This window comes from Myotis myotis, unplaced genomic scaffold (genome assembly GCF_014108235.1).
Source record: "Myotis myotis isolate mMyoMyo1 unplaced genomic scaffold, mMyoMyo1.p scaffold_m19_p_9, whole genome shotgun sequence".
NCBI lineage: Eukaryota > Metazoa > Chordata > Mammalia > Chiroptera > Vespertilionidae > Myotis > Myotis myotis.
The window spans coordinates 57,195,055-57,221,229 of record NW_023416401.1 but is presented as its reverse complement, the minus strand read 5'-3'; the positions used below and the strand labels follow the sequence as shown (position 1 = coordinate 57,221,229).

Here is a 26,175-nt window from a genome sequence, read left to right as displayed (position 1 = left end):
AAAAGATAAGCTTATTTGATTTTTTTTTTTTTTACTGTATACAATGACTTTAGGACTTCACCTGCATGTAAAATGCAAATTTTCTATAAAGATTTGCCACTACAGTGTTTTGTTTTAACCTAAGTAGTTACCTGTTTTTGATTAATCTTGAATGCTTGGTTGAGGTCAGCCTTACAATAGAAGTGAACATTATCAATAGGATTTTTGTCTTCCATTCCATAATCCATGTTGATAACCTCAATAAAAGCAAGAAATAAATGGTCACACATATTTAATGAAAATTGAATTCAGGGTTGTAGGGGCATCACAACAAATGGAGCAGAGCTTTCTGAAGGTTCAGAAGAGCACTGGTAAATCAGCTCATTGTGGAATAAAAATGGTATATGACCCATAGGAATTTGTTCTTGAAATCTGGGTGGTTGTGGGGTATTTGTGCCTTCAGTGTAAGTAGGGTGTAAAGTCAATACCTACTATGTGATAGACACTGTGGTAGGCACTAGAGATAATAATAAAGAAACTTGATATGATCCCAGTCCCCTGGACTATGTGGCTTAGACTGAGGCTCAACAAATGATTATCAAAGTAATTATATAACTTCATTTGTTGTAAGAGCTACCAACGAGAAACAAATGGTCCATGAAAGTTCGTAACCAGAGAATGACTAGTGAATAACTAAGAGAACAGGAATTAACCAGGCCTAGGTAGGAAAGACAAGAATGTCAGGCAGGGAGAAACCAAGATGGTGGCATAGGTAAACACCTGAAATTGCTGCCTTGCACAACCACTTCAAAAATACAAGTAAAAGACAAAACGGACATCAGCCAGAACCACAGGAAGACTGGCTGAGTGGAAATTCTACAACTAGAAAGAAAGAGAAAAGCACACTGAGACTCAGAGGAGGTGTGGAAGTAAAGTGCAGAGGTACGGAGGCATGCGCGGAAAGGGCTGGCAACTGAGGACTCGGTTGTCTTTTTCGATCGGGAGGGAGGCACACGCTCCCGATTGCTCTGAATTCCAGTTCTGGGAGAGTCTCTGGGGAACCAGACTCATACGGGGAGAAACTGGACTGTCTGGCATCGGGTGGAACTCGAGGGCGGCTTTCTCTCAGAGGTGCTTGCGGCAATTACCAGGGGACACTGAGACCTGGGACCTCTTAGGGAAGAGCTGAGGAGCAACCATAGCTGTTTGCTCTGCCCTGTTGATTCCCTGAGTCCCTGCCCCACCCAAACTGTGCGTAGAGGCTTTTGCATATGAATGACCTGGCCCTTTGCAATCTAAAATTACCTACCAAACTGCAGCTGGGTCAGAGAGACCCAGAACATCCAAAAGAAGGCCAAGGCCCCACAACAGCTTCCATTGCTTCATAGCTGAGCCTCATCTGAGCACCGTCAAATCCCAAACAAAGAAGAGGAATCTGCAGGTCTCTCTGTAGCTCCTGCGGGGTAGCCTCAGGCAGAGGCTAAATTAGCACCTCCTTAGAGATCCAAGTGCCAGTGTACCCAGTGGTCAAAGTGGGACCATCCAGATTACAACTCCTCAGATCCATAAGGGACACACTCAGGGGGCAGACTCAGTGAGCACCAAAGCCCCACTGAGCCAGTCTTGCCCCAGAAAGTTGTCTCCAGCTCAGAAGTTCTCCCACCATAGACAGCTGATTCTCACAGCCAATGGCCTGGAGGTCAATTCCTCCCAGTGATACCTACAACAATCAAGGCTTAACTACAACAAGACTGTGCACAAAGCCCACAAAGGGGTGCATCAACAGTGTCCACCTCAGGTAATTGGGGAGGCTGAGCCACTGGGCCCTATAGGACACCTAGCACAGAAAGCCACTCTATCAACACAGGGAAGCAGCCAAAATGCGGAGACAAAGAAAAAGGTCACAAATGACAGAAATGGAGGAAAGCAAACTACTGGATATAGAGTTCAAAATCACAGTTAAAAGGTTTTTCAAGAATTTTCTAGAAACTGCCGATAAATTTAGTAAGACCCTCAATAAGTCTAGTGAGACCCTCAAGGATATGAAAAAGGACCAATTAGAAATTAAGCATACACTGACTGAAATAAAGAATATTATACAGAGATCCAACAGCAGACTAGAGGATTGCAAGAATCAAGTCAAAGATTTGAAGTACGAAGAAGTCAAAAACACCCAACCGGAAAAGCAAAAAGAAAAAAGAATCCAAAAATATGAAGATAGTGTAAGGAGCCTCTGGGACAACTTCAAGTGAGCCAACATTCGAATTATGGGGGTGTCAGAAGAAGAGAGAGAGCAAGATATTGAAAACCTATTTGAAGAAATAATGACAGAAAACTTCCCCTACCTGGTGAAAGAAATAGACTTACAAGTCCAAGAAGCACAGAGAACCCCAAACAAGAGGAATCCAAGGAAGACCACACCAAGACACATCATAATTAAAATGCCAAGAACAAAAGACAAAGAGAGAAGCTTAAAAGCAGTGAGAGAAAAACAGTTACCTACCTACAAGGGAGTACCCATACGATTTTCAGCTGATTTCTCAACAGAAACTATGCAGGCCAGAAGGGAATGGCAAGAAATATTCAAAGTGATGAGTAGCAAGAACCTACAACCAAGATTACTCTACCCAGCAAAGCTATCATTCAGAATTGAAGGTCAGATAAAGAGCTTCACAGATAAGGAAAAGCTAAAGGAGTTCATCAACGCCAAACCAGTATTATATGAAATGCTGAAAGGTATTCTTTAAGAAGAGGAAGAAGGCCAAAACCGGTTTGGCTCAGTGGATAGAGCATTGGCCTGCGGACTGAAGGGTCCCGGGTTCGATTCCGGTCAAGGGCATGTACCTGGGTTGCGGGCGCATCCCCAGTGGGAGATGTGCAGGAGGCAGCTGATCGATGTTTCTCTCTCATCGATGTTTCTAACTCTCTCTCTCCCTTCCTCTCTGTAAAAAATCAATAAAATATAAAAAAAAAAAAAAAAAAAAGAAGAGGAAGAAGAAGAAAAAGGTAAAGATAAAAATTATGAACAACAAATACATATCTATTAACAAGTGAATCTAAAAATCAAGTGAATAAAAAATCTGATGAACAGAATAAACCGGTGAATATAATAGAATCAGGGGCATAGAAAGGGAGTGGACTGACAATTCTCGGGGGGGAAACGGGTATGGGGGGGGGGGTGTGGGAAGAGACTGGACAAAAATTGTACACCTATGGATGAGGACAGTGTGGGGAGGTAAGGGCAGAGGGTGGGGTGGGAACCAGGTGAAGGGGAGCTATGGGGGGAAAAAAGAGGAACAACTGTAATAATCTGAACAATAAAGATTAAAAAAAAAAAGAAAAAGAATGCCAGGCAGAAAAGAAACAGCTCCAGAGCAGAGGACTGAAACTATCTGCTGGGTTTAGTTACATTGAAGCCATTAGTGATCTTGGTGAGTGTAATTTTAGTATAGTGATGGAGACAGAAAAAGATTTGCAAGTAAATAAGCAATGAAAAAAAAAACGACAACTCTTTAGAAGTTACGGCTGTTAGGAGACAGGAGAGGCTTCCAGTCAAGATGGCAGAGTAGGTAAACACTGTCCCACCTCCTCTCGTGACAACTTCAAAATTACAACTATAAAAAAAAAAAATTACAACTATATAACTACCACCATTGGGAACTGCCTGAAGTCTAGCTGAACAGAAGTCCTGTAAGTAAGAATATGTAGAAGAAGCCACATCAAGACTTTTCTAAAAATTAAAAAATATATAATAATAAAGAAGATGCAAGAGAGAAATAAGGTATCTAGGAAAGGTAATGGGAGACAACTAGAGTGTGATGCTTATTTTCTTAAGATAAAAGTCTGTTTAACTGCTAATGGGAAAGTCCGAAAGAGAGGAGAGAATCAATTCCATAAGGTTCCACAGAAGTGCTGAAACAAATGGCCCTATGGCTGCACTACCCGATGTGGTAGCCACGAGCCACATGACTTTTTAGATTTCAAATCATTAATATCAAATACAACATTTAGTTCTTCAGTTTCAAATGTTCGGTAGCCATGTGTGGCTAGTGACTACCAAAATGGACAGTAGAGATAGAGAACATTTCTATCATCGAAAGTTCTATTGGCCCTAGCAGGTTTGGCTTAGTGGACAAAGCATCGGCCCGTGGACTGAAGGGTCCAGGGTTTGATTCTGGTCAAGGACACATGCCCAGGTTGCGGACTCAATACCCAGTAGGGGGCATGCAGGAGACAGCCGATCAATGATTCTCTCCCATCATTGATGTTTCTTTCTCTCTCTCTCTCTCTCTCTCTCTCTCTCTCTCTCTCTCTCTCTCTCTCTCTTCCCCCTTTCTGAAATCAATATATATATATAAAGTTCTAATGACAGCCCTGGTCTAGATCACACTTAGATTACTTTTTACAGGAAGAGAAAACATTTCCCACAGGACCAGAGGGATGGCTGAACATAGCTGCAGATGGAGGCAGGCTTGCTTATATGGTGATGTGGGTTGAGGGAGTTTCTACCTAATGGCCTATATTTTATATCTGAAATAAGAGCCACGGTGGGGTTAGTCACTGAGGGTAATACAGTTGGGGTTGAGGAGCAGGGTTGGAGGTCTTAGAGGAGTGAAGATGATTTGAAAGTCATTATGGAAACTGGAGAATTGCACTAAGCCTGCCAGAAAGTTCAGGGGGCCTAGCTAAGGTTGGTGACCATAAACTGTCAATTAGATGCAAAGACAGGCAAGGGAGTTGAGGGTAATAGCAGAAAATGACTGAATTAATGGATCACAAAATATGAGTTAGATTGGAAGATAAAAATAGGTCACTGACAAGCTAGAAGTAAGGAGATAATAAACCCGAGGTCCTGATGAGCTAGGAACAAGCACACAGAATGGGGTTTGCGGATAGAGAAGGAAGGCTGAAATAAATGATTTTTAGAGGGAGGGTATTTTTAAATGTTGATAAGGTTCAGAGTGTAATATGCTGAGAGTGCTGGCTGAGGTGGAGTGAATGAGGTCACTGAGGATGAGGATGAAGAGATCAGAGGTGGTTGGCCATATGGACTATAAAGTCATTAAGGATAATGGCAGGAACTGGAATAGACACGAAGACTTTAAATCATGCCAAAATCTTCAACAAGAGGACAGTAAGTGGTTTGAGGATGTTAGTCTCAGAGGAACAGGGATCTTGCATAGGATATATATATATATATATATATATATATATATATATATATATATATAGTAATCCTCACTAGAGGATATGTTTTCCCATTGATTTTTAGAGAGAGTGGAAAGGAGGGTGGGGGAGAGAGAGAAATATTGATGTGAGAGAACCACATTGATTGGTTGCCTCTCACACACATCTTGACCAGGGCTGGGGATTGAGCCTGCAACTGAGTTCCATGCCCTGACCAGAATCAAACCTATAACTCTTCAGTCCGTGGGCTGATGCTCCAACCACTGAGAAAAACTGACCAGGGATGCTAGGGTCTTGAATGGTAGGTATTAGAGAACATGAGGACTGATGAACAGGAAGGTCTCCTGACCCTGAGGAATGTGTTCTCCTAAACAAACTATAGGAAAACCAGGTTCTCAGGGGACAGCTAGGCTACAACTAAGGCAAAGAGCTATTCAGTCAAGAAGCTGATGTTAGCCCTGACGTTATGTGTGGCTCAGATGGTTGAACATTGTCCCATGCACTGAAAGGTCGCCAATTCAACTCCTGGTCAGGGCACATACCCAGGTTGCAGATTTGATCCCTGGTGTTGGGGTGTGTGTGGGAGGCAACTGATTGATGTTTCACTCTCACATCGATGTTCTCTCTCTCCCCCCACTCCTGCCCTCCTACTCTCTCTAGAAATCATTGGGAAAATTAACCTCAAGCAAGGATTAACAAAAACAAAACAAACACTGGCCATGTGTATGTCATCTCCTATGCATGGCCTCTTTAGGAACCAGTGATTGTACATTCATTAGGAGATTGCACTTTGAGAGAAAAAGACAGATGGGAGGTCAGGGAGTGACTAGGAGTAGTGCACTGTGTTGAGGGTGATAGTCTCCCCAGTAAAGCACTGAGGGCAAGGGCAGACATGTGAGAGTCAGGAAAACATTCTGGAGAGTAAAGAGTCTCAGGAAGTCAGGATGTGAGATCCCTTTATTCTGGTGGAACCTCATCTAATGAAACAGGAAACTGCAGCCTGATCTGCAAATCTGAGGCACTTCATCATGCAGCCAAGTGAACAGAGTGGATCCAAGGGCAATTCACTCATATTTCTTGGCAAAGAATAGTTATGGAGAGATCGCCCTTCACTCAAAGATGCGTCAACAAGAAAATAACAAATGAGAGCCTTATGAAAAAAATACATAGGGAAGAGAGTCCCGAGATTTCAAAGGAGCTGAACTCTGAAAAGGATTTCCTATGAGAAACAGAAGAAAATATGAGTAAGCCATTTGGTATTCTCATTAGGATACAAGAAGACACTATAGCTTCTATGAAAATAGGAGTAAGAAAGTCTTACCTTTTTCCTTTGTGTGTGTAGACAATTTTTAAAATTAATTAGCATGTACTACTTTCATGATCAAGAAACATTAAAAAATCAATATAAAGGGTGTCCCAAAATTCATGCAAGAAGTAATTTTGATAGAAAACACAGGTTTATGCCCTGGCCAGTTTGGCTTACTGGATAGAGCATCAGCTTGGGGACTGAAGGGTCCCAGGTTCAATTCTGGTCAAGGGCATGTACCTTGGTTGCGGGCACATCCCCAGTAGGGAGTTTGCAGGAGGCAGCTGATCGATGTTTCTCTCTTGTCGATGTTTCTAACTCTCTTTCCCTCTCCCTTCCTCTCTGTAAAAAATCAATAAAATATATTAAAAAAAAACCAAAACACAGGTTTATAATTAAAAATTTTAAATTTTTTATTGATTCAGAAAGTATACAGTATAGGGTTATGTATGGAATAGCATATCAGGTAAATGGCCTCCACGGCTTTGCTGGTACATATGCATGATCTGGGTGGCCAATTCTGATCACCAAAACGGGAAATTACACGACCAGGAAATGACTCATGCAGTAATTGAATTGTTTCTCGGGCTGTATGGCATGTGGCACCGTCTTGTTGAAACCATGTTGTCCACATCCATATCTTGCAATTTAGGCACAAAAAACTGGATTATCATGTCGCAATAGCGAGCACCATTAACTGTTATTGCCTGAGCAGCTGCATTTTCAAAGAAGAATGGTCTGATGATGCCTCCAGCCCCAAATCCGCACCAAACAGTGACACGTTGTGGATGCATTTGTTTCTCAACAATCACTCGTGGATTTTCTGAACCCCAAATGCGACAATTTTGTCGATTAACCAAGCCATCAAGATGAAAATGAGCCTCATCGAAATTTAGCCACATTTATGCAAAATGGTCATGGAAAATTTCAACAAAAGAGTGCGTATGTGCCAGCAAAGCCATGGAGGCCATTTACCCGATAGCTATTCCATACATAAAGTATACTGTATACTTTATGAATCAATAAAAAATTTACAACGTATATAAGCCAAACCAATGGACATGGACAACAGGGAGATGGGAGCATGAGTGTGTGGGGCGGGGGGGAGTTTGGGGGTTAATGAGGGGGATGAGGACACATTTGTAATACCTTAACTAATTAAATAAATAATTAAAATAAAAAAATAAAAAATAAAAATAAAAAATTTACAATTTTTAATTATAAACCTGTGTTTTCTATCAAAATTACTTCTTGCGTGAATTTTGGGACACCCTTTATTACAATGTTCTACTAATCACCTGACTATAATTACATTAACAATTACAATATTGACAACAGCCCTAGCTGGTTTGGCTCAGAGGATAGAGTGTTGGCCTGCAAACCGAAGGGTCCTGGGTTTGATTCCGGTCAAGGGCACGTGCCTCCATTGCAGGTTCAATCCCTGGCCCTGGTCAGGGTGCGTGCTGGAGACAACCAACTGATATGTCTCTCTCACACTGATGTTTCTCTCTCTCTGTCTCTCGCACTCCCACTCTCTCTAAAAATCAATGGAAAAGTATCCTCAGGTGAAAATTAACAAAACATATAACATTTTTAAAAAATAAAGTTGTATCTTTAAAAAAGAAAAAAGAATGCCCAGTTACTTACTATACAGCATCTCAACTTTTAAACTGCTATAGAATTTGCTACAAATTAGGGCCCTTCCATATTTTGTGTGGAACAATGCTAAATCTATGCTCAAGGTTGGCTTAATCAACTGTTTCAATGGTGGGCCCAGAGGAGGCACCACCACGTGGAAAGACTCCACCTCAGGGAAGCCCCTAGGCATTCCTCCTGGCAGGCCTCCTGCACTCTGGTACAAGTTGGTAATGATGGGGTTGCAGACTTTTTCCAATTATTTCTGCTAATGTTCAAATTCTTCCATTTCTGCAGTTTGGTTCTTATCAAGCCATTTGATGATTTCATTGCACTTGTCAAGAATCTTCTGTTTGTCCTCACCATTGATCTTGCCTTGAAATTTTTCATCTTCAACAGTTATTTTATTGTTGAATGAATAGGTTTCAAGTGAATTCTTGGAAGACACTTTGTCCTGCTGCTTCTCATCTTCAGCTTTGTACTTCTCAGCTTCCTGGACCATGCGCTCATTGTCTTCCTTGCTCAGACAACCCTTGTCATTAGTGGTGGTAATCTTGTTCTCTTTTCCTGCACTCTTATCCACAGCAGAGACACTGAGGATGTCATTGGCATCGATATCAAAAGTAGCCCAACTGGTTTGGCTCAGTGGTTGAGCGTCAACCTATGAACCAGGAGGTCACAGTTTGATTCCTGATTAGGACACATGCCCAGGTTATGGGCTCCATCTCTATCTAACTGGATGTCCCCAGTTGTAGATCTGATCTCAAAGATTCCATCTTCAATTCTGAGAATTGACACATTGAAAGTGCCACCTCTCAATTTAAAGATCAGCATGTTTCTTTCAGCTCCAACCTTTCTGCCTAAGCCATAGCAAGGAGGCAGCCAATCAACGATTTTTCTCTCATCATTGATGTTTCTGTCTTTCTCCCTCTCCCTTCCTCTGAAATCAATTTTAAAAATGTACTTAAAAAAAAATATCAATGCCTAACCAGTTTGGCTCAGTGGATAGAGCATCGGCCTGCGGACTCAAGAGTCCTAGGTTTGATTCTGGTCAAGGGCATATACCTTCGTTGTGGGCACATTCCCAGTAGAAGGTGTGCAGGAGGCAGCTCATCAATGTTTCTCTCTCATCGATGTTTCCAACTCTCCATCCCTCTACTTCCTCTCTGCAAAAAAAATAAAAAAATAAAGTAAAAAAAAATATATATATATCTCAAAAGTGACTTCAATCTGAGAAACACGATGAGGTGCAGGAGGTATGTCTGAGTTCAAACTTGCTAAGCAAGTTGTTATCCTTGATCACGGACGGCATACTCACCACCTTCATAAACCTGAATGAGCACACCAGGCTGGTTGTCAGAGTAGATAGTGAAGGTCTGTGTCTGCTTGGTAGGAATGGTAATATTGTGCTTGATGAGGTCATGACTCCATCAGCAGTCTCAATGCCAAGGGAAAAAGGAATGACATCCAACAGCAGTAAATCTTGAACATTTTCAGATTGTCTCCAGAGAGGATGGCTGCCTAGATAGTTACACCATAAGCACCAGCCTCATCGGGGTCGATGCTCTTATTCAACTCTTTTCTACTGAAGAAGTCCTGTAGGAGTTTCTGAATCTTGGGAATATGGGTAAAATCATCCACCAGGACAATATCACGGATCTGGGACTTGTCAAGCTTGGCATCCTGAAGGGCTTTCTCTACAGGGTCTAGGGTGCTGTGAAGAAGGTCAGTATTCAAGTGTTCAAATTGGACATGGGTAATAGAGATATAGGAGTTGATTCCTTCATAAAGTGAATCAATCTCAATACTGGCCTGGGTGCTGGAAGAGAGTATGCTTAGCACGTTCCCAAGCAGTATGAAGGCGATAGAAAGCCTCCTTGTTCTCACTGATAGCCTTCTTATGCTTGCACTTGAACTCTTCAGTGAAGTGGCTGACCACTCAATTGTCAAGTCTTCTCCACCTAAGTGGGTGTCCCCAGCTATAGATTTGACCTCAAAGATTCCATGTTTAATTGTAAGAATTGACACATCGAAAGTGCCACCTCCCAATTTTAAGATCAGCGTGTTTCTTTTAGCTCCAACCTTTCTGTCTAAGCTACAAACAATAGCAGTGGCAGTTGGCTCATTGATGATTCTAAGTACATTGAGACCAGCAATAGTTCCAGCACCATTGGTAGCCTGATTCAGAGAGTCATTGAATTAAGCAGGTACTGTAACAACAGCATAGGTAACAGTCTCCCCAAGGTAGGCTTCCACGATTTCCTTCATCCTCTGGATAGAAACTTTTTGTCTCTCTCATGTATTCTACTTGGACCTTGGGCCTGCCAGCATCATTCTCCACCATGAAGGGCCAATGTTTCATATCAGATTGGACAACAGCATCATCATATCTACATCCAATCAGGGGCTTGACATCAAAACTGTGTTGGTAGGATTCATTGCAACTTAATTCTTCACAGCATCACTGATCGTTTGGTATCAATAAAGGCAACATAACGTGGGGTGGTTGGTTTCCTTGATCATTGGCAATTATTTCCAATTTTCTGTGCTGGAAGACACCCCTACAAGAGTAGGTGATGCCAAAATCAATACCAACTGCAGGTCCCTTAGACATGGTTGTTTGAGTGTATGCATGGCTTACAAAGACCTGATCAGAACGGCTGCCCCCTGCATTTAATGGGGAGAGGAGGATCATTATTCTTTAAAAAAATTCTTTATTTAGCATATTATCAGGTGAACTACTTACATCCACTATAAAATCTTCAGCCTGCAGTTCAACTTCTAGAGTAATTACATCAGGTTTGGCCTGGGCAAGTTCTTCTCGAAACTTTTCACTGTCTTCCTAGAAAAGACAAGACTCCCCATGTTAGAACTCCAGTTCTTCACCATTAAGTCCTTGTGCCATGAATAGTTTCTCTCTTTGAAAATGGCATTTTAGCACCATGTGACCAGTGCCTAGTGAATTGGACAACACGGTTCTATACTTTCCTTCTTTCAGTCATAATTTTCCCATCTCTAACTAAACTTACAGAAAATAGTGTATTACAAAATAGTGCTATGTAAGAACCCTTTATGTCTAATTATCTACTAATTTGGATCATGCAGGAAACATTATAAATTTGCTTATACCGTCCTTTAATCAAATCATAGTAATTTTTATAACAGGATTTTCATGTTAAAAAAAAATCTGGCATTAACCTATTAGAAAAACCAGAGGCACCCAAGGAAGTATTAAAAGCAGGGTGTGGTTATCATGGTTCGTGTTATTCATTTTTTTGGTGAAAAGCAAAATCTTCAACATGTAGGAGAGGAAAATAGATATATAAACTAAAAAAGATAGGCACGTGCCATTGGGGAGAAACTGTGAAAGAAGTAAAGTAGTAGCAGGTCCTTAGAGTTTCAGTGAAGCTCATGGAGATTCCTTATTTTGAGGGTCCCTTTCACTTACAGGATGACAGAGTAAATTAGACTTGGCTTTGAATCCTGACTCACTACCTGTGCTTCCATAGGCAAGTTATTTAATCTCTTCCCAAGCCTCAGTTTCTTCATCTACAGGACAGACCTAAGAACAGTGTTGATGTAAATGAGAATAAATATAAAGGGCTTAAGAACAGAATCATGGTATTGTGATAGGTTAATGGTTTTCCTCATGGAGGAAAGAGGACCTTTCAGTAATGGGAAGAGGCTTGACAACTCACCTTTGTAATTCTCCTTTTGGCTGGCTGAGTCTGACCCACATACTTATATAGATTACGGCGTTCAATTTTTTCTAAAATCTCTCGTGCAGCAGCCAATTTGGGATCATCAGAGTGTAAAATCTCCAGAAAAATGTTATCTGCCAATTTGATGAAATTTCAGTTATATTAAAATGAAAAAAACACACAAGATTTATAGACTCATATCTTGCTGTACCTCTGAAGTGATTTTGAGCAGTTTAGAAGTGTAGGCACACTATGATTATAACAATGTAAAAACATCCTTTTAAATATTTTTATTGATTTCAAAGAGGAAGAAAAATATCAATGACGAGAATCATTGATCGCTGCCTCCTGCATGTCCCCTACTGGGGATCAAGCACGCAACCTGGGCATGTGCCCCAATCAGGAATCGAACCCTGACCTTCTGGTTCATAGACCAATGCTCATCCACTGAGCCACATGGGCCAGGGGAAAAAATATTTTTAAGCCTTAAATGAAAAAAACCTTTGTAAAAACATTCTCGTCAATGTCTTGAATTTGCTTCAAGGTAATCTAGTGAGTGGGAAAGGGTAGTTAAGAAACAAGATTGCACTGGAGTTGATGATTTGAGGCTGGGTTATGTGTACATAGGGTTATATTAATTTGTTATGTTTTGTTTAAAAAGAATGATACTTAAGGAATTACAAAATTATGTCTGAAATCTGCTTCAAAATGGTCCAGTGTTTGATGGGAGTGAAGGGATGAAGCAAAATTGTTATGTTGACAATTGTTAAAGCTAAGTGATGTAAATTTCTTTAATAAAATTTTTTAAAGTTCTATCCCATGATAAAAGTAGAAGGTAGTTTCTTTTTATTACAACTTTTAAAACAATGTTTTTATTGATTTTTAGAGAGAGAGGAAGGGAGAGATCAAAACATCGATAAGAGAGAAACATCATCTGCCCTAGCCAGTTTGGCTCAGTGGATAGAGAGTCAGCCTGCGGACTGAAGGGTGCCAGGTTCTATTCTGGTCAAGGGCACATGCCTGGGTTGCGGGCTCAATCCCCCAATGGGGGGTGTGCAGGAGGCAGCCAATCAACGATTCTCTCTCATCAATGATGTTTCTCTCACTCCCTCTCCCTTCTTCTCTGAAATCAATAAAAACAATATTTTTAAAAATCATTTAAAAAGAGAGAGAAACATCATTGACCGGCTGCCTCCTACATGCCCCCCACTAGGGATGGAGCCCAAAACCTGGGCATGTGCCCTGATGGAATCAAATCAGCAACCTCTTGGACCCATCATGACACTTTCTACATAAGGCCATCCCACAAAGACTGGGATGCATAACAGATCTACCTAATACAAAGAAACAAATACAAAAAGACAGCTAAAATGGGGAGACAAAGAAACAACCCCTAAATGAGAAAAAAGAAGGAAGCTCTAGAAAAAGAAGTAAATGAAATGGAGACAAGCAACCTGTCAGACACAGAATTCAAAGCAATGGCTATAAAGATGTTTAAGAAACTTAGTGCAAGTCACAACAGCATGAAAAGGAAAACAGAGGCCATGAACAAGAACCAGAAAGAAATGAAGAATGATATATCTGACATCAAGAACACACTGGAAGGTAGTAAAAGTAGACTGGATAAAGCAGATGGTTGCATGAAGTGACTGGAAGACAAGGTAGAAATACCTAATTAGAACAGCAAATAGAAAAAGATAGCTTAAGGGAGTTCTGGAACAACATGAAACATAACAACACTGCATTATAGTAATACCAGAAGAGGATGAGGGTGAGCAAGGAACAAAGAACCTGTTTAAAGAAATAATGACAGAAAACTTCCCCAACCTGGTGAAGAAAAATGTCACACAAATTCAGGAGGCACAGGAAGTCCCAATCAAAATGAACCCAAAGAGACCCATACTTAAGACACATCATGATTAAAATGGCAAACGTTAATGATAAAGAAAGAATCTTAAAGGCAGCAAGAGACAGAAAATTACCTACAAAGGAGTTCCCATTAGAATGTCAGCTGACTTCTCAACAGAAACACTTCTGGACAGAAGGAAGTGGCATGAAGCACTCAAAGTAATGAAAAACAAGGGCCCAAATCCAAGACTACTGTATCCAGTAAATCTATCATTTAAAATTGAAGGTGAAATAAAAAGCTTTCCAGACAGCCCTAACCGTTTTGCTCAGTGGATTGAATGTTGACCTGCAGACTGAAGGGTCCCGGGTTTGATTCCAGTCAAGAGCATGTACCTTAGTTGTGGGCGCGATCCCCAGTAGGGGGCATGCAGGAGGCAACTGATCGGTGTTTCTCTCTCATCAATACTTCTAACCTCTCTCTTCCTCTCTGTAAAAAAAAAAAAAACTTTCCAGACAAAAAAAAGTTTAGGGAGTACATTATCACCAAACCAGCAATGAAAGAAATGTTAATGGGACTGCTTTAAGAAAAAGAAAAGGCCCGGCCAGCGTTTCTCAGTGGTTGGGCATCAAGCTATGAACCAGGAGGTCATAGTTCCGATTCCCAGTCAGGGCACATGCCTGGGTTGCAGGCTTCATCCCCAGTAGGGGGCGTGTAGGAGGCATGTAATTAATGATTGTTTCTCATCATTAATGTGATGAGAAACATAATATTCAAGGGATTGATGTTTCTATCTCTCTCCTTCTCCCTTCCTCTCTAAAATCAATAAAAATATATTTTTGAAGAAAAGGAGAGACAGAGGATAACAGGCATAAAGAAAATAAAATGGCAATAAATACCTATGAATAATAACCTTAAATGTAAATGGATTAAATGCTTTAATCAAAAGACATAGGGTGACTGAATAGATAAGAAGTCATGACCCATATATATGCTATCTACAAGAGACCCACCTCAGAACAAAAGATAAACATAGACTGAGAGTGAAGGGATGGAAAATATATATTCCATGCAAATGGAAAGGGAAAAAAGCTAGGGTAGCAATACTCATAGCTGACAAAATAGACTTCAAAACAAAGGCCATAATAGGAGACAAAGAAGACCACTTCATAATATTAAAGGGATTGTAAACACATATGCACCCAATATAGGAGCACCCAAGTATATAAAAAAATCTTGATGGACTTTAAAGGAGAGATTGACAGCAATACAATAACAGCAGGGGATTTTAACACCCCACTGACATTACTGGTTAAATCTTCCAGACAAAAAGTTAACAATGAAACAGAGGCCTTAAATGACAAAGTAGGTCTAACCAATATTTATAGAACATTTCACCCCAAAGCAACAGAATATACATTCTTCTCAAGTGCACATGGAACATTCTCAAAGATAAACCACATATTAGGGCACAAAACAAATCTATACAAATTTAAGAAGATTGATATAATACCAAGCATCTTCTCAGATCACAATGGCATGAAGTTAGAAATTAACTACAATTAAAAACACACACACTTAAATACATGGAGGCTAAATAACATATTATTAAACAATGAATGGGTTACCAATGAGATCAAGCAAGAAATTAAAAACTTCCTGGAAACAAATGAAAATGAATACACAACCACCCAAAACCTACAGGACACAGTGAAAGCAGTCCCAAGAGTACTACAGGCCCACCTCAAGAAATAAGAAAAAGGACTAATAAATTATCTAACCCTACAACTAAATGAATCAGAAAGAGAATAGCAAGAAAAGCCCAGAGGAAGTAGAAGGAAGGAAATAAAAAAGATCAGAGCAGAAATAAATGACATAGAGACTAAAACAAAACAAAACAGTACAGAATGAGGCTCTTGGGATGGTGGTGGGAAGATGGTGACCCTCATGGACAGACTGGGAGCCGGGGAGGGAGAGGGGAGCATGAGCAGCCTGGGCAGCTCAGGAGTGGAGGTGGTTCTTTCCTCCAATCTGCCATCCCCATCCCCACCATCCCCGCCCCGTGGTGCCCTCACGGACCCACTCTTTTGCTTGTAAAGGTGAGCCAAGGGAAAGAAGACACACGGAGGTCTTATGCCTGCTCGGCCTGTCGAGATAGAAAAGATTGTAATTTTTTTCAATGGGGAGATGAAAAGTTGTCAGGTGCTAGATTTGCTGCCCAAGAAGCAAATGCTCTTAAATGTCCACTTCATAACCAAAGATGTCAGCCTCCTCTCTCCCGAATGCAATGTGTGCAAAGGTATTTGAAGTTCATTGAGTTGCCATTGTATCAGAGAAAGTTTTGTCAAAGATGTCAGCAGTTGCTCCTGCCAGATGACTAGGAGAAATATCATGAGCACCAGGTCATGGGTGATATTTCTGTCACCCAGTTAAAAAGGCCCAGTAAGCTCCTTTCTCCGTTGGAAAACAAGAAGACAAATGCGCAGTATTTGTTTGCTGATAGGAGCTGTCAGTTCTTGATAGACCTACTTTCTACCCTTGGGTTCAGAAGAGTGCTGTGTGTTGGAACACCGAGGTTGCATGAGCTGATCTGGTTGAAAACATCAGGTGACAAGAAGCCTAACATTAAAAGCCTTTTATTGGATATTGATTTTCGGTATTCGCAGTTTTATATGGAAGATAGCTTTTGCCATTGTAACATGTTTAACCATCACTTCTTTGATGGACAGGCTGCCCTTGAAGTATGGAGAACATTTTTTACAGGAAGATAAAGGGAAGGAGTCATTATGGTGACAGACCCTCCTTTTGGTGGCTTCGTTGAACCTCTGGCTGTTACATTCAAGAAGTTAATTGCTATGTGGAAAAAAGGTCAAAGTCAAGATAAACAATCACAAAGAACTACCTATTTTCTGGATTTTTCTCTATTTTTTCTGAATCCTGAATTTGTCAGCTTTTTCCAAGCTTTCACATGCTAGGTCATCAGGTAGATTATCATAATCATGCACTTCATAAACACGGAAAGACAGGTCGGAAAGTCACCTGTGCGTATTTTCACCAATATTCAACCCAACAAAATAATCCTTCCTGTGGAAGATGGGTATAGGTTTTGCCCTCTGTGTCAACAATATGTTTTTCTAGAGAATCAACACTGTGAGCACTGTAATTCATGCACATCCAAAGATGGCAGGAAATGGAACCATTGATTTCTCTGCAAAAAGTGTGTAAAGCCTTCCTGGAACCACTGTAGCATTTGCAATCACTGTGCTCTTCCCGGTCATTCTTGTGAGGGCCCTAAAGATGGCTGCTTCATTTGCGGTGAATTAAATCACAAATGTAGTACTTGTCCTAACATCTCTGCAGCTACGAAAGTTCGCAAAGCTGTCAGAAAGCAGAAGCAAAGAAAAAGTGATAAGATGAAAATGAACACCACTAAAGGACAAGCCATGGATCATACATCTGTTACAAGGAAGAAGAAAAGGAGAGAAAGAGCCCTCAATATCTTTGCTCTTAAATGTCCAGTGACTTGAGAATAAGAAAGATTTATAGTCCAACCTTTGATGTCATTTTCTGAAAGTGCCATGCTGTACTTAAATTCTGACACTGTCAAAGGTGTGCACCTTTCTAAGCTAGATAATAGGCAGGTGGTATTTGCTCGTTTATAGACCCCTCAGCGGTGTCTCTGGAGACCTGGTGAGTTGTTCCATCTTAGCTGGTTTACTAGCTCTGTCTCTCTGTGTCTTTTTTCTCTTTAACTCCCTTCCAATCATATTATTTTAGCCTCTTTTATCTGAAAAGTATGTACACAGCATTCTTTTGCAGAGTTAGAAGAAAATGAAAATCTGAGGTTTTGTTTACATTACATAAGAATACGTTAATTAAGATAAATGTTTTAAATTAATGTTAAAATATTGTACAATGGCTTAAACCCCACTTGTAAAAAGAAGTACAATGTACAGTTTTTTCAGACATAATCTGAAAATGATGGAAAGAATTTTGACAAAGGCAGTCTAAAAATATAAAGATTATAATTATGGTTACATTATTAATAAATATTTATTTTTAAGTAAAAAAAAGAAAGTACAAAAGATAAATAAATCTAAGAGCTTGCTCTTTGAAAAGATAAACAAGATAGATAAACCCCTAGCCAGACTCATCAAGAAACAGAGACAGAGGAATAAATAAAATCAGAAAAGAAAGAGGCCATAAAACAATGGACATCACAGAAACACAAAGAATTATGAGAAAATACTATGCCAACAAACTGGACAACCTGGGCAAAATGGACAAATTCCTAGAAACATATGATCTTCCAAAACTCAATCAGGAAGAATCAGAAAACCTGAGTAGGCCAATAACAACTGATGAAAAAGAAGCAGTAATTAAAAAACTCCCAGCAAACAAGAGTCCTGGACTGGATGGATTTAGAGGTAAATTTTACCAAACATTCAGGGAAGAACTAACACCTATCCTCCTCAAATTATTACAAAAAATTCAAGAGGAAGGAACATTTCTCCAAGCTCTTTTTACAAAGCCAGCATTATCCTAATTCTAAAACCAGATAAAGACACTACAAAGAAAGAAAATTATAAGCCAATATCCCTGATGAACACAGATGCTAAAATTGTCAACAAAATATTAGCAAATCAAATCCAGCAACATATTAAAAAGATTATACACCATTTATTCCAGAGATGCAAGGCTGGTACAATAGGCGCAAATCAATAAATGTGATACATCAAATTGAAAGATAAAAACCCCATGATCATATCAATAGATGCAAAAAAAGCATTTGACAAAATCCAGCACCCTTTTTTGATAAAATCTCTCAGTAAAGTGAAAATAGAGGGATCATACTTCAATATAATAAAGGCCATCTATGATAAACCTACAGCCAACATAACATTCAATGGGCAAAAACTAAAAGCATTTCCCTTAAGAACAGGAACAAGACAAGGATGTCCGCTTTCATTACTCTTTTTTTTTTTTTAATATATTTTTTATTGATTAAGATATTACATATGTGTCCTTGTCCCCACGTTACCCTCTACCCCCCACCCCCCCCGCCCCCGCTCATGCCCTCACCCCCCCGTTGTCCATGTCCATTGGTTAGGCCTATATGCTTGCATATAAGTCCTTTGGTTGATCTTTCCCCCTTACCCCCACCCTCCCCTACCTTCCCTCCAAGTCCCGACAGTCCAATCAATGTCTCTCCGTCTCTGGATCAGTCCTTGTTCATCAGCTTATGTTGTTCATTATATTCCACAAATGAAGTGAGATCCTGTGGTATTTATCCGCTCTCAAGTTCCATCCATGCTGTGGCAAATGGTAAGAGTTCCTTTTTCTTCTTCCTCTTCTTAAAGAATACCTTTCAGCATTTCATATAATGCTGGTTTGGTGATGATGAACTCCTTTAGCTTTTTCTTATCCGTGAAGCTCTTTATCTGACCTTCTATTCTGAATGATAGCTTTGCTGGATAAAGTAATCTTGGTTGCAGGTTCTTGCTATTCATCACTTTGAATATTTCTTGCCAGTCTCTTCTGGCCTGCATGGTTTCTGTTGAGAAATCAGCTGACAGTCGTATGGGTACTCCCTTGTAGGTAACTGACTGTCTTTCTCTTGCTGCTTTTAAGATTCTCTCTTTATCTTTTGCTCTTGGCATTTTAATTATGATGTGTCTTGGTGTGGTCCTCCTTGGATTCCTTTTGTTTGGGGTTCTCTGCGCTTCCTGGACTTGTAAGTCCATTTCTTTCACCAGGTAGGGGAAGTTTTCTGTCATTATTTCTTCAAAAAGGTTTTCAATATCTTGCCCTCTCTCTCCTTCTGGTACCCCTATAATTCTGATGTTGGTACGCTTGAAGTTGTCCCAGAGGTTCCTTACACTATCTTCATATTTTTGGAATCTCTTTTCTTTTTTCTTTTTCGGTTGGGTATTTTTTGTTTCTTTGTATTTCAAATCTTTGACTTGATTCTTGGGATCCTCTTTTCTGCTGCTGGATCTCTGTAAATTATTCTTTATTTCAGTCAGTGTATGCTTAATTTCTAGTTGGTCCTTTTTCATGTCCTCCATGGTCTCCCTATACTTATTGAGGGATTCATTAAATTTATCGGCGGTTTCCATAAAATTCTTGAAAAATCTTATAACCGTGGCCTTAAACTCTGTATCCAATCGTTTGCTTTCCTCCATTTCTGCCATTTGTGACCTGTTTCTTTGTCTCCGCATTTTGGCAGCTTCCCTGTGTTGATAGAGTGGCCCTGTGCGCCAGGTGTCCTGTAGGGCCCAGTAGCTCAGCCTCCCCAGTTACCTGGGGTGGACACTCTTGGTGCACTCTTGGTGCCTTGGTTGTTGTAGACTCACTGGGAGGAATTGACCTCCAGGCCAATTGGCTGTGAGAATCAGCTGTGTCTAAAGTGGGAGAACTTCTGTGCTGAAGACACCCTTCTGGGGCAAGACTTGCTTCAGTGGGGCTTTGGTGTTCACTGAGTCTGCTCCCTGAGTGCGTCCCTTATGGATCTGAGGAGTTGCAGTCTGGTGACCCCTCTGACCACTGGGTACAGTGGCTCCTGGATCTAAGGAGGTGCTAATTCAGCCTCTGCCTGAGGCCACACAGCAGGAGCCACGAAGAGGCTCAGCTGTGAAGCAATGCAAGCCGCTGCGGGGCCTTGGGCCTTCTCTTGGAAGTTCCGGGTCTGCCTGGCTGGGCTGCAGTTAGGTACATTCACATGCAAAAGCCTCTGCGGCAGCCTGGGTGGGGCGGGGTCTCAGGGAGTCAGAGGGCGGAGAAAGGGGCCATGGCCGATTCTCCGCCGGAGTCGCGCGTCTCAGTGTTCCGGTAACGGCTGCAAGCACCTCTGAGGGAAAGCCGCCCTCAAGTTCGCTCGCTGCCGGACAGACCAGCTTCTCCCCGTATGAGACCTGGGTCCCCAGAGACTTCCCGGAACCGGAGTTCAGAGCCGTGGGGAGTTTGTGGCTCAAAAAGACAGCCGCGTCCTCAGGCGCCACCCCCTTTCCTCGCGCGCGCGCGCCGCCGTACCTCTGCACTTCACCTCCGCAGCGCCTCTGGCTCTCAGCGTGTTTTTCTTTCCTTCTAGTTGTGGAATTTACACTCAGCCAGCCTTCCTGTTTTTCTGGATGATGTTTGCTCAGTCCTTTGCGGTAATTTTCAATTGTTGTATGAGGCGATAATTTCCCGGTGTTTACCTATGCCGCCATCTTAGTTGCTCCGCTTTCATTACTCTTGTTCAACACTAGAGGCCCAGTGCATGAAAATTCGTGCACTGGAGGGGAGGTACCTCAGCCTGGCCTGGCTCCTCTCACAGTCTGGGAGCCCTCAGGTGTGGGAGGCAACCTGGCGATCAGGGGAAGGCGATGCCCCATCACACCTCTGCTGCTGCCACTTCTGGCAGCACAAGCCTTGGCTGGCCCTGGTTACCTGAGCCTCAGGCAGCCCTGGGCGGCTGGGCAGCCGCCATCCAAGGCTTGCCTGTGCCTCAGGCAGGCCCTGGGCAGCTGGAGGCTGAGGGGACTGGGGGTCTCCAGAGGCAGGCACACAGAGCAGCCGGGCCCACCTGGGGGTGGACCTGGCCTTGCTGCATGCCTGCCGTCCCAGTGGGGCTGAGGGGACTGGGTGCTGCCATCTTGTGGCTGTGGGCGCTGCCATCTTTGAGGGTGGGGCAGTCAATTAGCATATTCCCTCCTTATTGGCTGTGGGCATCGCCATCTTTGAGCACAGGGCAGTCAAGTAGCATATTCCCTCCTTATTGGCTGTGGGCGCCGCCATCTTTGAGGGTGGGGCAGTCAATTAGCATATTTCCTCCTATTGGCTGTGGGCGTCGCCATCTTTGCGATGGCATGTGGGTCATTTAGCATATTTTCTCTTTATTAGGTAGGATAGTACTAGAAGTCCTAGCCACAGCAATCACACAAGAAGAAAAGATAAAAAGCAACCAAATTGGAAAGGAGGAAATAAAACTGTCATTACTTGCAGATGACATGATATTGTACATAGAAAACCCTAAAGACTCCACCAAAAAACTATTAGACTTAATAAATGAATTCAGCAAGGTAGCAGGATACAAAATCAACATCTAGAAATAAATGTCATTTTTATACACCAATAATAAACTCTCAAAAAGAGAAAATGTTAAAAAAAATCACATTTACCATTGCAACAAAAAATAATGATACCTAAGAATAAACTTAACTAAGGAGGTAAAAGACCTGTACTTGGAAAATTATAGGACATTGAAAAAAGATATACAGGAAAATATAAACAAATGGAAGCGTATACCATGTTCATGGATTAGAAAAATTAACATCATTAAAATATCTATACTACCCAAAGCAATCCCTATTAAACGCAATCCCTATTAAAATACCAATGACAGCCCTAAGCGGTTTGGCTCAGTGGATAGAGCGTCGGCCTGCGGACTCAAGGGTCCCAGGTTCGATTCCGGTCAAGGGCGTGGACCTTGGTTGCGGGCACATACCCAGTAGGGGGTGTGCAGTAGGCAGCTGATCGATGTTTCTCTCTTATCGATGTTTCTAACTCTCTATCCCTCTCCCTTCCTCTCTGTAAAAAAATCAATAAAATATATTTTAAAAAAATACCAATGACATACTTCACAGAGCTAGAACAACTACTCCAAAAATTTATATGGAACCATAAAAGACCCCAAATAGCTGCAGCAATCTTGAGAAAGAAGAACGAAGTAGGAGGGATAACAATACTGGCTATCAAACTATTCTATAAAGCCATTATAACCAAAACAGCCTGACACTGGCAAAAGAATAGGCAGATAGACCAATGGATCAGAACAGAGACTCCAGAAATTGACCAACACCTTTATTGTCAATTAACATTTGACAAAGGAAGCAAGAATATACAATGGTGTAAAAGATAGTCTCTTCAACAAATGGTGCTGGGAAAACTGGACAGACACGTGCAAAAAGATAAAATTAGACCACCAACTTACACCAGATACAAGGATAAACTCAAGATGGATAACAGACTTAAATGTAAGATATGAAACCATAAAATCTTAGAGGAGAACATAGGCAGTAAAATCTCAGACATCTCACGTAGCAATCTGTTTACAGACACATTTCCTAGGGCAAAGGAAACTAAGGAGAAACTAAACAAATAGGATTACATCAAAATAGGAAGCTTCTGCACAGCAAAAGAAACCACCATCAAAATGAAAAGGGAACCCCCTCTATGGGAGAACATATTTGCCAATGATGCATCTGATAAGGGATTACTATCCAAAATATATAAAGTTCTCATACAACTCAACAAAAGGAAGACAAAAAATCCAATTAAAAAAGTGGGCAGAAGACCTGAATAGACATTTCTCCAAAGAGGACATAAAAATGGTCAAGAGACATATGAAAAAATGCTCAGTCACTTATCATTAGAGAAATGTAAATTAAAACCACAATGAGGTATCACCTTACATTGATCAGAATGGCTATCATCAAAAAATCAACAAACAACAAGTGCTGGCGAGGATGTGGAGAAAAGGGAACACTAGTCCACTGCTGGTGGGAATGCAGATTGGTGCAGCCACTATGAAAAACAATATGGAGTTTCCTCAAAAAATAAAAAATGGAGCCGAAACCGGTTTGGCTCAGTGGATAGAGCGTCGGCCTGCGGACTGAGGGGTCCCAGGTTCGGTTCCGGTCAGGGGCATGTGCCTTGGTTGCGAGCACATCCCCAGTGGGAGATGTGCAGGAGGTGGCTGGTCAATGTTTCTCTCTCATCGATGTTTCTGGCTCTCTGTCTCTCTCCCTTCCTCTCTGTGGAAAATCAATAGAATATATTAAAAAAAAAATAAAATAAAAAAATAAAAATAAAAAATAAATAAAAAATGGAACTTCCATTTGACCTAGCAATCCCACTACTGGGAATATATCCTAAAACCCCCAAAACACCAATCAGAAAGAATATATGCACCCCTATGTTCATAGCAGCATTATTTATAATAGCTAAGATTTGGAAACAGCCCCAAGTGTCCATCAATAGATGAAGGGATAAAAAAGCTATAGGACATTTACACTATGGAATACTATGCAGCTGTAAAAAAGAGGGATCTCTTACCCTTTGAGACAGCATGGATGGACCTGGAAAATATTATGCTAAGTGAAATAAGCCAATATGAGAAAGACAAATATCACATGATATCAATTATTTGTGGAATCTAATGAACAAAATGAATTGACCAACAAAATAAGACCTGAAGCATGGAGGCATGGAACAGACTGACATACCTCGATGTGGGGTGCGGGGGACGAGAAGACATAAGCCAAAGAACTTATATATCATAGCCCATGGACACGGGCAATAGGGTAGTGAAGACCTGGGGGGTGGGTAGAAGCTGGGAGGAGGAATGTAAAGGGAACAGGGAAATGAGAGATACTTGTAATACTACCAAAAATAAAAAATACATTAAGAAATAAATAAAGTTATTATTGATAAAAAAATTAAAATGAAACGAAGCATCACCTGCTTCATTATGAACAAAAGTTAAAAATAAATATCCCCAGATTGCTCAACTGTTTCATAATCTCTTCTTTTATTCCTATCAATATAACAAAGGAAGACTAATTTATCTACTATAATGTTATTAAAAAAAACATAGAAACAATTTAGTTATATATTATTCTCTGTAACTGTATCTTCAATCCAGCCTAGATTAATTAACAATCAAGAAACAAACTCGTCACATTATAAACCTTAAATATTGATATACACAGTGTTCTCAGTATAAAAATACATTTAATATGGAGAATCACTATTTTACTTCTAAATTTTGATTGTTATGATTGGAAAATGACTAAAAAGTTATAAGTGTCAGAGGAACCCTATGAATTGAACTATGTGTGTATTTTTAAAGAACAACATATACTTTTTTGAATTAAGTTTTTTCTATATTCTGTTCCTTTGAATGATATTTATTGAAATGTAGGGTAAATCTACCAAATTCAATAATAAAAATCTGGGCTTATAGGACAACCAAGATGGCAGCATAGGTAAACACCTGAACTTGCAGCCGGGTACAACCACATTAAAACTACAACTAAAAGACAAAACGAATAGCATCCAGAACCACGGGAAGGCTGGCTGAGTGGAAATTCTACAACTAGAAGGAAAGAGAAAAGCGCATTGAGTCCAGCAGGAGGTGGAAGTGTGGAGGTATGGAGGCACATGTGAAAGGGGCTGGCAGCGGGGTACAGTTGTTGTCCTTTTCAACTGGGAGGGAGATACGAGCTCCCGACTGCTCTGAAATCCAGTTCTGGGCGAGAATCTGTGGACCCAGACTCATACAGAGAGAAACTGTACTGTCTCGCATCGGGCGGAACATGAGAGGGGCTTTCTCGCAGAGGTGCTTGCAGCGTCCATTGTTCCTGCACAGGGCAGAGGGACTTAGAGACCCAGGGGCTTATCAGGGGAGGGCCAATGGCAACCATTGCTGTTTACACTGCCCCTTGACTCCCTGAGACCACGCCCCACCCAATTTACAACCCCACCCAAGCTGTGGGCAGAGACTTTTGCATACTAATGGCCTGGCCTCCCCCCCCACCCCCCCCCCCGGCCTAAAAACCTGTCAAACTGCAGGTGGGTCAGAGAAACCCAGAGCTTTCAAAAGGCCTAAGGCTCATCAGCAGCCTGCATTACTTCACAGCTGCACCCCATCTAGGCACCTCCAAACCCGAAACAAAGAAGAGGAATCTGCAGATCTCTCTGTAGCTCCTGCTGGGTAGCCTCAGGAAGTGTGTGACTTTGCACCCCCTTGGAGATCCAAGAGCCAGTCTACCCAGTGGTCAGAGTGAGACCATCCAGATTACAACTCTTCACATCCATAAGAGACACACTCGGGGCAGACTCAGTGAGCGGCGCCAAAGCCCCACTGAAGCAAGTCCTGCTCCATAAGGGTGTCTCCAGCACAGAAGTTCTCCCATTGTAGACACAACTAGTCCTCACAGCCAACTGACCTGGAGGTCAATTCCTCCCAGTGATACCTACAACAATCAAGGCTTAACTACAAGACTGTGCACACAGCCCACAAAAGGGTGCACCAAGAGTGTCCACCTCAGGTAATTAGGGAGGCTGAGCCACTGGGCCCTATAGAACACCTAGCACAGAAAGCCACTCTATCAACACAGGGAAGCAGCCAAAATGCGGAGACAAAGAAACAGGTCACAAATGAAAGAAATCGAGGAAAGCAAACTACTGGATATAGAGTTCAAAACCACAGTTATAAGGCTACTCAAGAATCTTCAAGAAACCTCCAAGAAATATAGTGACACCCTCAAAGATATGAAAAAGGACCAATTAGAAATTAAGCATACACTGACTAAAATAAAGAATAATATACAGAGATCCAACAGAAGACTAGAGGATCCCAAGAATCAAGTCAAAGATTTGAAATACGAAGAAGCAAAAAACAACCAACCAGAAAAGCAAAAGGAAAAAAGAATACAAAAATATGAAGATAGCGCAAGGAGCCTCTGGGACAACTT

General features: G+C 41.3%; 1 protein-coding gene and 2 pseudogenes across 2 annotated transcripts in view; 1 reads left to right on the top strand and 2 right to left on the bottom strand.

The window, feature by feature from the left end:
- Positions 1-26,175, bottom strand: part of SAMHD1 (SAM and HD domain containing deoxynucleoside triphosphate triphosphohydrolase 1) — a 66,633-nt gene that overhangs the window by 7,238 nt on the left and 33,220 nt on the right. For both annotated transcript variants that reach the window (XM_036322312.1, XM_036322313.1), the window contains exons 12-14: positions 11,806-11,942; positions 10,854-10,949; positions 132-236 (exon numbers count right to left, since the gene is read on the bottom strand). In XM_036322312.1, the coding sequence (XP_036178205.1) occupies positions 132-236; positions 10,854-10,949; positions 11,806-11,942 (338 nt within the window). The remainder of the gene's footprint in view (positions 1-131; positions 237-10,853; positions 10,950-11,805; positions 11,943-26,175) is intronic.
- LOC118663038 lies at positions 7,996-10,836 on the bottom strand (annotated as a pseudogene).
- Positions 15,590-17,165, top strand: LOC118663037 (annotated as a pseudogene).